This window comes from Schistosoma haematobium, chromosome 1 (genome assembly GCF_000699445.3).
Source record: "Schistosoma haematobium chromosome 1, whole genome shotgun sequence".
Lineage (NCBI taxonomy): Eukaryota > Metazoa > Platyhelminthes > Trematoda > Strigeidida > Schistosomatidae > Schistosoma > Schistosoma haematobium.
Window position 1 is genome coordinate 5365195 of NC_067196.1, and position 18325 is coordinate 5383519.

Sequence of the window (18325 nt, forward strand, 5' to 3'; positions counted from 1 at the left end):
TCAAAAGTATTAAAAGTTGTCAACACTTTAGAGACAGCACATTAAAACTGAATATGCACATCAATATGTCATTATTCAGTTTCTTCAAAAGTTTCATTTAATTCTAGAATTTTGTTTAACTTCATTTTTTGGATGTCATTAGTTGCGTAGTCTTAACGCAACTTTTCAAAACTGTAAAATCCGGAAACATGAAGCTAGGTACTATCAGGCGTAAACATATCTCATTTTCGATGGCTGTTACATTTTCCTTTCTTGCCGCTATTTTCAATATTATTGGATTTGTTTCACCTTTCTGGATTGTTTCGAAATCTGAGTCGAATCTTGGTTTTCAAAGACTTGGCTTATGGGAAGTTTGTTTTGACCAGTTTATCTTCCCAGAAGACTATGTATCTAAAGCGTATCAAGGATGTTGGTATATATATTATCCAGAATACAAGTATATCAGATTCTGGTTAAATCCACGTGAGTGCTTTCCTGTATATATTTGGATATTAGATTTCAAATTGTTTATTATTTAAATATTGTATGACAAGTGTTACGTAAGTTCTGGTGAAGAAACAACGAAGCGTGCATGTTTTGAACCATTTAACACTGAAAGTGTTTATTCCACGAATTTTCATTTCCGAAAGGTAGTTTCAAGTATAACAATCTCACGTTTTTGCTCAAAACGAACACCAAATTTACATTAGGAAGTTTAACTGTAAAAAGGCAACAGATTACCGACCAGCAAGATGTATTTGTGTAGAGAAAGCAACATTAAAGTCCAAGAAAACTCTTGCAATCAATAATGATTGACGTATATGTTTGACAAAGTCTAAGCAATGAAAAGCGATACTAAATTCATTTACGTATTAAGATTCCCTGACCATCTCTACAACTAAGTTGGAAATATTGAGATAAAATTTATAGTTAACTCACAGGCTTAATTGAAACGCTTGCTTTTAAAGTACTTAACCAAAATTTTATTAAACTAGTCATTTTAATTTTCCTTATTTAGTGTACGATAACTTTCAATGTCTTAATCGGTATTTGACTAATGTTCCTTAAATTTTCAGTAGCCCCGAGTTTGAGCGTATGTTCAGCAGAAATGGTGTTCTTATGTTTAAAATTTGCGGTCTTATTGCTTAGTGATTAGATTTGTGTAACCCTGCTTCATATAATTTATACTTCCAAACTATTTATTATTTATTTATTTATTTGAGCGCATAAATATTGAAACAAAGAGGCACTGAATATATATGCACCACACAAGTCACTTGATTTGTGGGTGGACTGTGGTACTTCTCGAATGTCCAGACCGAGGCAGGTGGTTCTCTTGGGGGGCCACACCCGGAGCCTTCGACCTAAAAGTCTGATCCATAAGGCATTGGAGCAACGTCAGGAGATGCAGTCTAATGGTTACCGGTGGCCAACAATTGGTTCATACGCCATTTGTTTCCTCAGAATCCTGGAGCCCATGTGCACGATTGCTTTGGAATCAGGGTTTTCCAACTCCTCCAGGTAGACTCTCCGTGTCCATCAATTTGGTTAAAGTGCCGGACATTCGCTTTTCGTCCTCTCAATTTTGTGAACAACACCCCGCCGCAAGATAGTGAGTAAAAACTTTCCTGGCAGTGGCTGAATACGCGTGGTCATGTGAGAACATTTGGAGAGGGAGAGCGGACTCTCTCCACCCTCGACCACACCAGGGCATTTGTGGGCAATACAAGAAACAATAATATAAAATGTGTTGCTAAATGTGTTTGTCCTACCTGCCGTTTTAGTTAATAAGGCCTAGTGATATGGCTGTTGTACCGAATAACTAATTCGGGAAATGTAGAAACTGGAATTAGACTTTTTTTAATTGGTTGTAGTAAACTGAGCGTCACTTTGATTTCGTTGTCTGATGAGTTAAATGATAGTCGTAATTAAAAGTACAAGCAGTTGTTGATACGCATTTTCCATATAAGTGATCTTCATTGCAACACATCTAGTTTTGAGGCCAAACGTACGTCATTTTGTTTTGGAGTTGGCTTCTGTGCAATTTGTAATTAGCCTCTTGTAAAAATAATTTATAAGCATTCTTTGTATGCTAAGCAGTGTTGAATTAGATATTATTCTAAAGTAAAGTTATAAAATAATACTTGTAATCACAATTGATTGATCACTGGGTGGTGATCAATGTCATGTGTGTTAAGTCCTTATTAGTGCAGATCTAATGCTATCGATCACGTTGCAATGTGGCCACCAGTCTTCTTGATTTTCTGATTGTTTTAAATAATTCCTTGCAAAAGACCTTAGATCTAGCTTAAAAAGTTGTGCAATCAATTATTTAACCGGTGTCATTCAACTCCTACATTTTATTTTATTTCAGCATGGTTCTATCTTGTTCAGATATTATCAATCATAAGTCTAATATGTAATTTAGCTGGACTATTAATGATAATTCTTGTCCTATGCGAAGTTTATGGAACTAAAGAAAGAAAACCACATTTTGTTGTGATGGGATTACAATCTGTTGCTCGTAAGTATTTTTGAAATTACTTTTTATCATATAAGCGTATCATTATTCACTTTATTACACACTGACTGTATTGAGAATATAATAATTGAACCGCAGATCTGAGCAACACAAGCCTAAATTTTGGTCTCGAAAACCACGTTTTGAGATCCGTTATGTCGCAAACTGACATTAGCCGAGGAATCATCGAGAACAAAGGGGGCCTGGGCAGCTTTTTTGTTCGATTTATGGGTTACTCAATACCATTAAACTAGGATCTAGAAAGTAGTCGAACCAATAACATTCGGCGTTTACTGCGACCAAATTACCTTCAAACTACCCTGTTAAAATCGATTAGTCTAGATCCTCAACTCTTGTCAAGCTGTTGTATAGAAAAGACGTCATTCAATGTCACCAGGGAGTTGCTATTTCACTTCTGACGTGATTGCATCCACTCATTACAAACCTTCCACTAGAATTTTGTTGTTTAGTAAAACATAACGGTTATTGATCAACTTTTCGGATAAATGGTTAGCCAGCCGGACTTGTGATAGATATTTTCCCTATCATCCGCATTTTTCATAATAATATACATGCTGTTCAGGCTGATGACATATTATTGATGTGAATTGACTTGACCTGTGGTAAATTAGCCACTGAATAAGTATCTAGTAGAGTCCATGTCAATTGTAAATGAAAGAGTATCGTCCTATTATTCGTCCTAGTAAACCAGGTGTCTCATTGGTGTTCAGGAGAAATCCAAAATTCTTTCGGATTTTGAGAAAGTCACCTTGAAGGTAGTAATGGGTAAGCCAGTTATCATTAAATAATTAGATGAAAGAACGGGGATGAGCATTCATGAATAGTCTGAAATTAATACAAAAGAGCCATTCAGTGCTGTGACGTTTTCAATATTTCTCCAGACTTTGTCAATTTGTGATCAAATCCATTTTTAAAATATACAGGTGCTCAATCTAACTGAAGTGATACAGTCATAAACAAAAATACGCCAAATAAATAAAATGGTTTTCTTGTATATATAAATCTTTATTGCTGGATCCAGTTAGGATATGTTTTACGTATACTTGATTGCTACGTATTTTGAGATAAAATACTAAGTAACATAAATCTAATTTTAAGAAACCTACAAGCGAGCATTCTAAGGCGTGACTTCAATTCGTAAGGTCAATGTTTGGCATTTTGACCAATGTTGACAGATGCAAACATCTTGAATGAGTCTGTTGCGATACCCCGACCAATCGTTGTGGATGTTCCATGACATGGAGTAAAATAGATCATTGTGGAGCTGTAGTAGTCCCGAATCTTGTTTATAATCACTTTTAATTTTTGTTCTTTGATCATGTTTTTGTCCTCACAACTGTATTTTCCATGTTAAGGTTTTCATCGCTTTCGATGTTATTTCTCATCTTATTTTGATTACTTTGTTGACTTATTACAACTTTGTTGAGATGAGATGTAATAACCTAAAGTGATGCACTCTAATAGTGATGCTGTATGGACTTTCATACTGTAGGGGAAGACTGATGTTATATCACTTAAAAAGATACTGGTAATTTAAAAGCACGTATATATATACATGAACATATTCAAAATTTCTATTCACTTGATCATCCACAATTCTTTTTATGTATCGCACACTAACTAATTTATTTTGCCACGTTATTTATCTCAAACAACTCATTTGAAACGCCTCCCGTTCTAAACGTTCTAAGGGGATTGCCCACGAAAGAAGTCGTTTGGTGAATAAAGTTTTTGGTTTAGATCCGAAGTTTATTGATGAGGTCATCATCAATTACTGACTTCAGTGATTGAGAAATGCGATATACTTGACTAACCCACCACATACTACGACGTGTAACAGTAGCTAGTGTAAATGTGGTTCAGAAGTTTCAAATGGCGTAAAAAAGATATGGAATTAAGCTATAGGATCATTGGACGTTCAACTGATATGCATCAACTAATACAGACGTTTATGTTTAAATACGTGTGATAACCGTAGTTAATGCTTGAACCAGTCTAATTCTTTCTATATTTCCTTCTAAATCTTTAGTTTAATATCATTATCAACTTCCCATTCATCGGTCTTATTGCTTTCTTTTCACCTGAATTCATCAAATTTACTTTCTTATTGTATATAATATTACTTCCCTCTCCTTATGCATTTTACTTTGTGAAATCTTCTCACTCTGTTGATGTAACATATAGTAACTTTATCTTAAGTTCTATTGTATACATGACTAACCAACTAACTGATTGGTGAATATCCTGACCTATTAGAGTGGTTTCTAACGTAGAGAAAAATTCAACTATTTAAATAATCTTAATTTAGAACATAGGGGCCTTTTCCTAAGTTCCACTTAACTTCAGTTGCATATTTTCTGTAGACATGTTGACTGACTTATGTAAAAATGTTTTTTTTTCTTTTAAATTCTAAATTAGTTGCTTGTTTTGTTGTGGTTATAATATTCATGGGAGTTATGAGTAAAGATCGCGAATGGCTACCAAGACCTGATTTAAATATGTTATCGTGGAGTTTTGCATTCGCAGTATTAGCTGGATTCTTCACAATATTTTGTCTTTTTGGATTAGTGACACATTATTTGTCAGTAGAAAGTAAACGTTTCATGCAAGATCGATTATTAAGACAAAAATTCATAGGAAGTAATCCATATTATGCATCACAAAAGAATATTTCATATTATGATGGTAAAGCAGCAGCTACTGAGTCAAAAATTGGAGGTTCCACAACAGTCCCTTCACTTTTTGCAACAGTACCTTCTACTTTTGTTAGCTATCAACCTGGATCACAAATTGGTCCCACTAGTACATTAATGGCACCTGGAAAGTCAAGTATTTTAAGCCGTGGTACAATCGCTCCAGGTGCTGTAGGAGGTACTGTAGCTGGGACATCGGGAGCTACAGTATCAGCTAAACTTAGAGAATCACTAGAGGCTCAACGAATCGCTGTTTTAGAAGCGAATTTACGGGCTGCAGAAAGTGAATTATTTCAAAATGTGGAGAATGCTCATGGTCCTACCTCAACACAGTCATTGGATAATCCAAATATAAGATCAGAATCAAGATATGACGGCACAATGACAAGGCAGGCAGAACGTTTAGGTTCTACCACACATTTGCAATCAAATGTTGCTATGGATTCAGCTGTATAGTCAAATATTCATTTTAATAAAATGTTAGATTCATTTTTCGACATTTTTGCGGTTATTTGCAATTGTAAATTAAATATATTTTATCATGAGCTGTTTTTTTGTTTTCAATGGAACTTTTAGCCTTTTTTGTAGTCTTACAGTTGAATCAGTTACCATTGAAGTTCAGCGCTTCTCACCAATCGCCTCAATTACGTAGAACTGGAGTTTTCTGCTTTTACTAGATAAAATAAATTTCAAGAATTGAGATTACACAGAATGTAACTAATTAAATGACGTTAAAAAGATAGTCTAGAATCAATTGCATTTTATTTCCACGGTTATTAAAGTTAGTACATTAAGTTGTTTATTATCACTAAGTAAAATAGCCACGGTATGAAAACTAAAGATATGGAGTTGTTTTCTATGGTTTATTAGTTTATTCAAGCTCCTTACTCGTTTTTTTTTATTATCTAAAAGCAGACTATTTTATGTACAAAAACTGGTTCATTTAAAAATGTTCAGTTTGTATTGGGTTTTTTATCAGATTATAAATGCACTCGCACTCATAGTTGTTGCAAAATCTTCGTAAAAACTAATGGGAAAGTTGACCAACTAACCTTTTGAGACGAGCTGAGAGCCACATTAATGAAAATTCTAGTATTTTCAAGCAATTTTACTGTACGACTCACTTTCCATTATTCGGTGTATCGGTAATGACATGGTTTAAAGTTAACGTTGAGAAAGTTATAAGGAGATTAGTTATTGTTAAATTATAGTTTACTTAGTATCTGCATCAGTGAAAGTAAGCTTCACCACATAGTGTTTATTTCATAGCTTTCCATCCCCAACGATTTTATTTCAAATAAACATACCATCTTAGAAGCTTTCCATAAGGTTAATTCTATATAGAATTACGTTCTAAAGTCTAGTGTTGCTGTCTTGATCCTGATTAGATAGTGTGTGTATTGAGAGTTCAGAGATAACTTCCTTTCACAGAAAAAGGCTGAAATCTAAATACCATATTTTGTTGGTCAAATATTCCCATTGAAGTGCGTACTACTGATGTCGACAGATATATGTAGTATGTATCATCGATCAAAGGTGAAATGCCTGGAGGTAGAAGGTTAAGAAGATCGAAGAGAAGAGAGCGAGAACAGAGAATGATTGGAGTGGAAACAATGGAACAGTGAAGTCTGAGACAAGTGATTGACATTTTGTAAATGAAGCATTTACTGTGTTGTTCTCAGATTTTACTAAGAGATTCTGTAATTTTGTGTTCAAATGCATTCTATTGTTCGCACTTGTGTTCTCGTTCACTACACCTCTGCAGTATAAGCGGAGATTATAAGGGGTTTATATTTAAAGTTCTTCAGTTGTAGGGCCCCCTGACTTTAACGACAGAAGTATTTAGACGGCCACATTTTCTTATTAACGCAAACATATTTCTAGGTGATTGATCAAAAAACTAAGAATCATTAATCATACTAATGGTATTTAGCTTGAAGTTACACCAGACGAATTGTTAAGCAAATAATTTTTGAACTTCAATAAACCTTAATAAGTGTGGTCAAAGTATAGTTTCAGGACAACAATGAATTAATTCTACTTAAATATATAACTAAATGTGGAGGCTATTAAATGTGACTTTCGAATAGAGATATCTTTTCAATTTTTAATTGCTTAAGTTATTTTAGAAAATCCTGTGACTTCAGTTGTAGGGAGAATAATGAAAATCCATCAAAGTTCAAGTATATAGAAATATTAGTTGGTTCTTTTACTATTCTAAAAATGTATGAATAATATCCTGGCTCTCGAATGCAAATTATAATGGCCACTCACATATAAAGTGTTCATTCAACATGTTATGTTCATGAGTTATTTATTTCAATAGTTGAGATCATGAGTGAATTGAATCTGGACAACCATGGAAAACCTGGTAGCAGTGGACAGCCGTTTCGTCTTACTGTATGACTCCTCATCATCGCTCATGAACGACCCCGCCCCGCGAGATTCGAACCCAGGATCTATCAGTCTCGCGTGCGAGCGCTTAACCTCTAGACCATTGAGCCGTCCGGCATCCGATGGTGTTAATGTCTAACTTCAACTAATCCATGAAATTGAGCGACATATCCACCATTGTCTTAAGTGAGTTTCTATCTCAGAACAGACCCGGTTGAACCCCACTGGTAACTGCTTCTCACTTAATTATTTACTTGCTTACGCCTGTTACTCCCAACGGAGCATAGGCCGCCAAATAGCATTCTCCAGCCCACTCTGTTCTGGGTCTTCCTTTCTACTTCTATCCAATTGTTGTTCGTTCTTTTCATGTCTGTCCCCATTTCTCGGCGTAATGTGTTCTTTGGTCTTCCACTTCTCCTTTGGCCTTGAGGAGTCCAAGTGAGGGTTTGCCTTGTGACGCAGTTGAGCGATTTCCTCAATGTGTGTCTTATCCAATTCCAGTACTTTCTCCTGATTTCCTCCTGTACTGGAATCTGGTTTGTTCTCTCCTATAGTAGGTTGTTGCTGATAGTGTACGGCCAACAGATCCGAAGTATTTTGTGTAGCAGCTATTAATAAACACTTGTATCTTCTGGATGATGGATTTCGTAGTTCTCCAGGTTTCTGCCCCATTTAGTAGAACTGATTTGACATTTGTAATGAAAATCCTGACCTTGGTGTTGGTTGACAGTTGTTTTGAGTTCCAGATGTTGTTCAATTGTAGATATGCTGCTCTTGTTTTGCCGATTCGTGCCTTCACATCTGCATCAGATCCACCCTGTTCATCAATGATGCTGTCCAAATGTGTAAAGGTTTTAACATCTTTCAAATCTTCTCCGTCAATTGTGATTGGATTGTTGCATGCTGTGTTGTATCGAAGAATCTTGCTTTTCCCTTTGTGTATGTTGAGACCTACTGGTGCTGAGGTTGTTTGCATAGTAATTTTACTTATTTCCATTCAAGTAAGAAGCGAAAGTATTTTTGAGTATTTTGACGGGAGGAAAGTAATTAGAACGCAACTTATTTTTCTTTCCATATCGATTGGTAGGCATGGAAACAATGAGCTTTAGGGGAGATTTTGTTGTTTTGATGAACCAGCATCAAAAATTAGTCAAATTAACTACAATTTAAAAAGAGTAAAAATCAATTGGTATATTTTTGTGTTACTGCTATGAATGGAATTCATGACACACTGTCAGCTGAACAAACTACCAGGTTAGCGTTGATGTACACACTAAGTTTCGAACCTAGTATCTTTTACTTCAAATAGCAACCTCTTTTTCAACGAGCTACTGAATTCAGATAACCACTAGCAAATTTACAAGTATGAAGATATTGTTAATGGCCTAGAATTCACTGTTGTTGACATTTAGTACGTTTTCTAAACTTACTCTCTCTGGACACGTGTATCTGGAGCGGAAACTTTAAAATTACCACCATCCGTCTCTGCTTATAACACTATTGATTGTTATCTTTTTGTTTTTGTTCAGTGTTGAAACATGAATTCGTAAACATATAAAGAAAGATTATTAATCACATCAAAAACATTTTGTTATTTATGGAATCATTAATTAACTGTTATATGGAAAAAGATATTTGAATATAAGCATGTCGTGGTGTCGTCTGAGTCTGGTGCTGAAGTGCAAGCTTCTTATAAGTGATTCCGTCCAGCTACTTGAGTGAAGAAACCAAGAGTGAGAAGAAAGCTTTTATTGACTAGATCAAACATAAAATATACTCACATTTCATAAATAGAGATACTTGTTCTTCAGTAAATGAAGCCACATTATTAACCAAATGTCTACTTCCTCTGAAGCTTTGGCCAAATCTTGATCAATAGCGTATGCCCGTCATCATCTCTCAATTGTCATTTGGCCTAAATCTGAGTAGTATAGTGTATCAAACAGACATTTAACTGAAATGTAGAATATATACAATTCTAAAATCTAGCAAATAACGAGTGGAAATAATAGTCATTTGGCGTATTTGGATATTGAAATATCATTTGATTTTTGGTCTCAATGTAAAACTCAACAGTAAGATTCAAGTACAACTGTCTTATATGACTACTTGAAGCAGTTTGTGCTTTGTGCAGTAAAATAGGTATAAAGTAACAAAACGTCCCAAACGAAGATGAAACAGCTGTTAAGAGCCTATTGGATTTCAATCGTTAAACAACTGTAGTTAATCTATCACACAATCTGTTTCGACATCATTAGAATGATGAATGAATATTGAATCGTAAACTTTGGAATAAATGGCACCGATTAAAATATTTCATTGTTCTGATGGGATTTAGGAAGTACAAACTCTTTTCAGAGAGTATGTAATCAAAGCAAACCAATTTTTCAATTATAGTGTTATAAATCACACTTTATGTAATATAATGGCAGTTGTTATTTAAGTACATAGAAGACGAGAATAGGTTGTATGGTCAGTGAAATGTCACTGAGCCCTAGCCAAATCATCCGGCATTTGGGTCACTAGTATCGATTAGACGATCGACCCCTGTCAAAATCAAGGACAACAAGCGCGCATCAGTTGATCGTATGCCATGAACTGGCTCATGCGATGGTGGTCTCACTATCTTCTCTGTACTCATTCTTATTAAAATATTCCCGCAATAACGTCCTTTGTGTTGTACGGCCTTCAAAGCATCCATAGTACCTCGATATGACGGAAGGGGTAATCCACGTTAGGTGCTGACCTCGAGGTGTGGTTTTGACGTTAGCTGTTGGTCACACCATTCCCGTCTAACTCAAGTTGGCTCCCAATCATTCAACACAGATCATCTACGTTGGTGATGTACAAGGTTTTCTAGAAAAACACTGATGAGTAATTTATTCACTAAGAGGTGCTGAAACCTTTCTCAATTATAACTTGTATGTGCTTATACTGAAAGTATTAAAATATGTATTAACATAACACTGTCGTTACTCACTAATTGCTCTTTGATGCTTATGTTCATCAGCTGAGATTACTGTTTTGTGCTTATCAAATCGTTTTATTAAATATGTATTAATTATCTGGATCAGTAAACCATATGTAAGTGGATCTCAATGAGGGTTGACGGTCTTATTTAAAATTGAGATCTGATAATAATTGATCAGATAGCATTGTGATAATCCAAAAAAACGACTGGGATACAATAAATATCATCCTATTTAAAGTATACGACTTATAGTACTTTTTATTTACTGTTTTTTAGCTACATGTTAAGTAAGAGTATATTCTGCTAGAATTAACGGTGGGACTATAATTTATGGACGACATTTGAGCGACGCTGGACTGACCTTGAGAGTGTTCACCTAATAACTAGGACAAAATGAGGGCTATAAATTAGTGTAAGGAATTCAAATTATGAATTACCGTTGATGATTAAGGTTAGGACTTAGATTTAGGGTTTTCATTACGAACTGCCAAAAGTCCATTTAGCCAAATGAATGGGTGAATTTCGCGCCAAAATCCGAAGCTTGTTATCTTATACCTGATTGGTTCGTTCATAAATTATAGTCTCGCCGAATTGATATTTGTGACTAAGTAGTATACTTGTTAAATTTTAGATTATATGAAATGATTCATGAAGAATTTTAGTTTCATGAAAGAAATTTAGCATTGTTAAGTTTGTCTTACATTGTTCCTACTCGCTCCCTTACCACTCTTTTGTATATTGTCTTATACTACTCACTTATATTCAGTAAGCAGTTGTATTCCCAACAATGTTTACACTTGTGTTGTGACGCAAGTTGTAGTGTAATGTTCTGAAATGTCCACACATACTTATAACGTTTATTGTACTTAGCATTGTATTCATCATTAATCGCTGTAGCGGTTATCCACAGTTATGTGCATATGTTTAAACGCAACAGTTTCCATATTGTTTTGCCCTTGGTTCGGGTTTCGATTGTTCATAAACTGTTATCAAATTTAGGCACAGCTATCAGCTGTCCTTTGTACTATCGTATGTTCTAATTATTCCTTATGTTACTATCACAGGAAGCCTTTTTATTTCATACTTGAAGGACGCGTCCAAACGCCCCAGACACCTCAAAAGTTGAGGTTTGTAACTAAATTTTGTGTATTATTCAATAAAGAACCTCTATTGTAGAGAAATCGTTGTTTTAGGAACTTCGGTTTTGCGCGTATCTCAATCGGGTGACTTGGACGTTTCGATAGATCTAACAAGCATATTGTAAACACAGGTAGACTTAGTTAATTGATCCTAATTTATCGAATACAAATTAAAGTGATCTGTTAATTTTTGATAAATTAAATCTGATCATTAGTATTGGTAATATTGAGGCATATAGACAAGCTAGTTAAGCAATATCAAGTGATGCAAATCTGTTCATAAAGAAGCTTGTGACCACACAACGTGGATCTTTATGAGTTCCCCTCTTTTTGTATCCTCATATTTGGTTACCTTGACATCAAACCAACAATAAGACAAAGCTTTACTGAAAATTTCGGATACGTTACTTCTCGATGGAAGCTAGAAATGTAAAGCGCCGAAATCCAAATGAGTAATCTTATGTTAAAGGTCTTTTTATTGGGCTTGAAGGCCTTGGGTCCGATCCTGTGAAAGTGTTGAATATACTTTTTTCAAGAGTCTCCTGCTAAAACTGTGCTGCATTATTGTTAGTTACAAAGTCTACAAACAGTATGGCAAACACAAGAATTCTGGTTACTTGGTAATGTGACATTGGTTCGGCTTTAATATTTAATTTGTATATAATCCGATTCTACATAAGTTTACTAGCTATTAAATTGTATTGTTTTGTGATATGATCGCATGGATCAATATGATAATAACGAATCGATGGAACCGAATGACAAAAGTAAATAATAAGTACAGTCGCTTCTCACCAGTACCAAATGTCTCTTTTACCCGCAGTCACGTCGAAAAATCACACATGTGGTGTGATTACGAAGAAGTATCATTCACAACGACAATTCTTCACATTGTTATGTTCTGAGAACTAGATGGTTAAAACGAAAGCTTTTATTATTGTTCCAGTGAGTCTATTTCTGTCCGGTCCAGAGATTGCACTTACCAGATCTATAAAATTTTACCCACCATGTCGAAGAGATATCTTTACAGACAATTCTAATCACTGGAAAATCACTGGAAAAATAATAAAATGTTTTATACTGACTGCCCTAACAGCAGTTTCAAACTATAAAGTAACATAATTCTAAGCAAAAAGCAAATAACATTCTGATTTATTGACCCATATCTAACGAAGATACATGTTGAGGTGATCCAGAAAATTGCTTGCGAAAGACAAGCAAGCATCAGGAAATACTAAGAAGCGTTTCATCCAATCAGCGTTCACTTGAAGTCTTAGTCCAAGATATCAAGGAAGCGAAACGTCACATGCAGAGGCTCTGGTTGGCTGGCTGCTACACTGCTACTATGTTTAGTAGCATTCCAGAATCTTCTAGCAACCCAAGGACATTTAAAATATTATAAAAACCCTGTATTAAAATGAACCTTGGAATAAACTACTTCTCGCATACTTTGAGTCTTCTCTCTTGTGTTCAAGTGGCTGTATAGTTCTAGCTTGTGGGTTACAGAATAACTTAGGAGACGGATATAGCGTTGAATCCGCAAGACTTATCAATACATCCCATCAGTTTCGTCCTTCATAAAGTTGAAACATCATTTAGATTATAACAAAAAATATTTATTAACTTGTATGAAATCTGAATGAATAATTTAGACAACAAAATAAACTCCATATGAAAATGATTTTTGTACTTTATAGGCAGGTAAATCAAATTCTCTAAATTCAATTAAAGTTTGACTAGTTCATTTAAGTCAACTTGAATTTAATATCATGTCTATTATTAGTTGATATACAAAAGTATAAGGAAATAATAGTAGGCTTTGATATAATTTGATGAAATGGCTAATCAAAACACAACTTATATGACCTTAACAATGTACTAAACCAATAATGAGTTAACCCGTACGACCAGCTAAAAGTCATCCAGTGTTAGACCACCATTGAAAACCTAGAAGCACTGGATCATGTAGTCGAGAGGTAATTCTTGGGTTTCTAGTAAGGAGCCATGACTAGTGAAGCTAATCCGTGTCAGGTGTGAGGTATTAACCCACCAAAGACAATAGATGGTTGCGCAATCTCGTGAATTAATTAAAGTTAGACATTAACACCGTCAGTGGACTAAAGTCTAAGCGTTCACATACGAGACCGAAGGTCCTGGGCTCGAGTCCGCCGTTTGGGATCATGGATGCGCGCCATTGAGGAGTACCATACTACGACGAAACGGCCGTCCAGTGCTTATACACACATGTATACATCAAATAGAAGCAATTGTTGGGTTTTATATAATTCACTACTATGTTTAAAGGCATTTTTCAACAGACTTAAACAAAAACATATTTGAAAAAGTCTATTCTAATCTCCAGAAAGTTCAGAGCTATCAAAATAGTCTTTAATGGAATAAATTTTTAATTCAAGTTTGAAATGTTTACAACATATATCTGTCCGTCATATCCCTTCAGACGGTTATTTGCTATCAAAATAACTCAATAGCACCGTCTCAGACTATTAAACTGAGTGATTCAGGTGCAATTCTATCAGGGAGCATCAATTTCCCCTTGATTCTAGGTAGACGTTGCTGATAAGCCCTGACTAGCAGGAAAGCAAAGTCTAGGTTATACTCTTGACTGTCTCCAACCACCTAACATATATGAATCATACCAACTGATACACTAAACTAGATCAAAATAGACTAGATTCCAGACACATCGAAAAAGTGGAAAAATCGATTAGCGAATTATGGATTTACGTACTAACCAAAGATTAAAGATACTAATGAATATATTTTCAGAAGTGGATTTTCGTAGGTTATCTTCTCCATGATCTGTGGTCACTTAGATAACCACTGACACTATGACATGTATAGCTGCTTTTTACCAGCTCAGTAATTCTTAGAAGTTGATATTCATGATCCAATAAGTGATTGAATCAAGTTTCACAGTGTACACAACATTATTCAACCACTTAGTTGAGAATTTTGATGTTCGTATTTTCAACTTGAGGCTTTCATTAATGTAAATGCAGTCTTTTTCTCTGTCATCTGAGAGTTACTACCTCATTCTATATTAATATTTATGAAATGATTGCTTAAAACCTGAATACACTGAAATGCAGATAGCTTGCCAATCACGTGATTAGAAATTTATGAAAGATTGAAAACGAAATGCTTCCTAATACACAGTGGGTTCCTATTTTCCTATAACATTTTGTTACTATTTTCTAGATCTAGTGATTAGTTCTATCAATAAATTCTTATCAGGTCTCCCAAACAATTCATTGGCTTTCATCAAATGTTTGTGTAAGATTGACTAGTTTATTGCTAATATTACCACATCGTCCATTCACTTATTTTGAAAACAACTAAAGGACAGTTATATATATTCTTATCCCACATAAGAACTAACTGAAGTATATAACATATTGCAAATGAATTCCATCAAATTACTTTGCAAATATGATTTTCTTATGGGGTTGTTAAGATCGCGAAATCGAATGAAAAACTTGCTAGGTTTTTGACTGAGATCATGAACCGATTGATGTTAGACCACCATTGAAAACCTGGAAGCACTGGACAGCCGTTTCGTCATAGTATGCTGCTTCTTAATAGTGCGCATCCCCAATCCCGAATAGGGGATTCGAACCAAAGACCTTCGTCTTGCGCGTGAACTCAGCCTGTAGACCACTGAGCCAACATCTAACGGTATAAATGTCTAACTTCAACCAATCCACGAAATTGCGTGCGAAACCGAAGGCCCAAGAGTTCAAATTCCGCATCCGGGATCGTGGATGCGCACTATTGATGAGTCCCATACTGTGACGAAACGGCCTTCCTGTGCTTTCAGGTTTTCAATGGTGTTCTAACATCAGTCGGTTTATTATCTTAATCAAATACTTAATTTCCACAACCCCATACTGATATTGCAGTTTGTAAACGCAGATACTCATTAGAATAAATAGTCGTAGTTTACGATCAAGGGTGGTTGAAGATGTACCTACTTAGCTACAAAATAAAGTAAACTTCAATCGTTCGATTTGATTAGATGATTAGGATACATCTACGTTCATCATTAATGTATATATATTTCCTTAAACTGGTCCCAAAGTTAATGTTATTTCTTCTTCAGTAATCTTGTTACTTTTAACATTTTAAATAGCTTCGTTTGATCACTTTAGTATCTTCATAAATACATTAGGAAATTAGTGTTTGCTGTTATGTTCTCTGAATTCAATAATTTGATTACGAAGTTTTGATTGTTTTTATGGACAACAATGTGTACTTGAAGTATGAGTTATCTTTACAATGATTACATAAAGACCAAATAGGCCTATTCCGATTATTTTATTTGTGATTGATTACCTTCATGTACCCTCCAGTTCTCATTGTTCAAAATAAAGGCTTTGTTAATCAACTATGCAGGTTTGAAAGATCAAGATCCCTGAAGAATACTGATTTTAGCCATGAATCCTCATCATTTCGAAATTAAAGTGAAATAGGATGTCTGTTTGACTTATGTTAATTGATTGTAGATGGTCATTTGAAATTAAAGAAATTACTTTAACTTATCATTCGAATTACTCATTAGTCAAGTTGTAGTGGAATATCTTCGAGATAATTCCTAAGGCTTCGTACATCACTCGTCCTGATAACCGTGATTACTTAATTCCTAATAATGTATGAATTTCAGAAGACGATACGAAGAGTTGACTACAGTTTATTATTGTACTGCGCAGATCACGAAGGGCGAATACGCTCAGAAACGCCAATCCGAATGGAAGCGAACGACTGAATAAGGGGGAACGAGTTGATCAATTTTAAAAATAACATATTTGTAGGAAAACAAATGAGTCATTGAGAGATTTAAGCAAATGCCATTTAAGCTAGTAAGAAGAATATATGTATAGGCTGCAACAACTAGTTAAACACCAAGAAACGACATAAGTTATAATGCCGAAATTCTACTTAACTATGTTGATGAATGAAATTCGTAGCAAAATCCAAGACATGTATCCTTAATTTCACTTGTTCTTTCATCAATTATAGTCTTGCTGAAGTTTGTTGTCGATTATATAAATAGCTTGTTTTGGAAGGGACAAAACTACATTTCTCTAAGATGTAGTTTTCCGGGAAAACGAAACATTCACTGCTACAATAAATTCATAATATTGTTCTTTTCGTCAGGAATTTAACCCCTTTCATGGTTAAATATAAGGGGATTCTAAATGATTGCTTGATACCCTAGTTATGTTTTCTCTTGTCATTATCCCAGCTTCTAGAACTGTCTGGGTAATCTGTTACTGACAATCTATTCTATTTACTATTCTACCAAAAACAACAAAAGTGAAAATTAAACTCACTATCTAAAATTCAAATAGTTTAGTATTGGATCACTATAGAGCTTATAGTAATCACTCGAATTTATATAACTTACCCACTAGGTTTATCACAGAAACACAGACATATAAGTGAAGAATATTGTTTTCAGTGAGTACTCAGGAGGTTCTATAATTCTAGGTCAAATCAATAATCCAAAGGTGGTCAGGTTTATGGCAAACTATATCGTTTAAAATTCTACCACGTGAATCCAAGTTAGTTTGTAATATAAAACAAAATATGATCGTCACTGTTGAGACGACTAATATGACTAACAAACCCGGCCACTTTTTGAACTAATAATTTGGATATCTAATTGTGTATATCTTTTGTGTAGCTGCATAATTGGATATTTCAGTGTGCTGAAATTCCGCAGTTAATGTGATACTCTGATTGTTGTAAATTTTCATTGAATAAGCCTTGTTTTCTCGGTTTTTCCTGCGGCTACTCAAGTCAAAGTTTATCTTCAGACAAGCTCGCTTGTTTTATGTTATAAAATGTTAGTCCGTTTAGTTTTGACTATTATGTTGTAGATTTTGAAAATTAAAGTTGTTTTTTTCTAGCTAAAATAAGTGTTGCTGCCGCCTGGGATTCTAACTATCCGCATGTTCATTTCTAATTTTTATTTATGATGTTATCGAGAGCAGTAAAAGAAAACGATCTCCTGTTTGTTATTTTCTTCAGTATTATGGACAACCCTATCCCATCAATGAGTCAAACGAATACTGATTGCTCAATAATAGGTGATATCAGTAATGCTTTCGAAAGGACCCAGGGACTTGACAACCATGGACGAAGTCAGAGATGCTACTAATCTATTTTGGAGGGTTTGTTTTTAAAAATATACCATATAACAGTAATAGATGGGCTGTACTCAATACGTCGTACGTGAAAGCAAGCTTAACATTAAAAAGCCGGAAATCTGCTAATAGTGTGTAATGTATGTTTGTTGTTTTGGCCGTACAAGGAAGCCGCAGGGCCATGAGCAGGGAGTACAAGGGTAATTAACTGTTACTATGCTCACTTCTAAATGCACCTGTTAAGCTAATATTCGTATTCTCTATTTCAGGTAATCGATGAAAACATGTCGCGCCATGTGCATCTGCTGTATATTGTCATTTTACTCAAATTTTTGACTGTTATGTCTCACTTTTGAAAAATAAAATTGTTGTATACAGCAAATACAGACTAATTTGTTTTGATCGAGACAAGGGGGGTCATGGAATGCTTAGTAGGACTG

At 34.8% G+C, this 18325-nt stretch overlaps 1 protein-coding gene across 2 annotated transcripts; it reads left to right on the top strand.

Annotated features, from left to right (window-relative positions):
- Positions 1-140: 140 nt before the first annotated feature.
- On the top strand, positions 141-18052 carry MS3_00008523 (uncharacterized protein). 2 transcript variants are annotated; one of them, XM_051216851.1, is made up of 4 exons: positions 141-462; positions 2354-2503; positions 17770-17912; positions 17949-18052. In XM_051216851.1, exons 1-3 carry the CDS (start codon positions 189-191, stop codon positions 17796-17798), a joined length of 453 nt encoding a protein of 150 aa, XP_051072982.1. In that variant the 5' UTR covers positions 141-188; the 3' UTR covers positions 17799-17912; positions 17949-18052. The 2 variants fall into 2 exon arrangements, with proteins under 2 accessions (XP_051072982.1, XP_051072981.1); XM_051216852.1 differs by lacking the exons at positions 17770-17912; positions 17949-18052 and adding an exon at positions 4940-5763.
- The last annotated feature ends 273 nt before the right edge of the window (positions 18053-18325 follow it).

Coding starts and splice junctions, on each gene's coding strand:
- MS3_00008523 (XM_051216852.1), top strand. CDS start 189: ATGAAGCTAGGTACTATCAGGCGTAAACATATCTCATTTTCGATGGCT. Junction 463..2,353: donor CAGATTCTGGTTAAATCCAC/GTGAGTGCTTTC, acceptor ATTTTATTTCAG/CATGGTTCTATCTTGTTCAG. Junction 2,504..4,939: donor GGGATTACAATCTGTTGCTC/GTAAGTATTTTT, acceptor ATTCTAAATTAG/TTGCTTGTTTTGTTGTGGTT.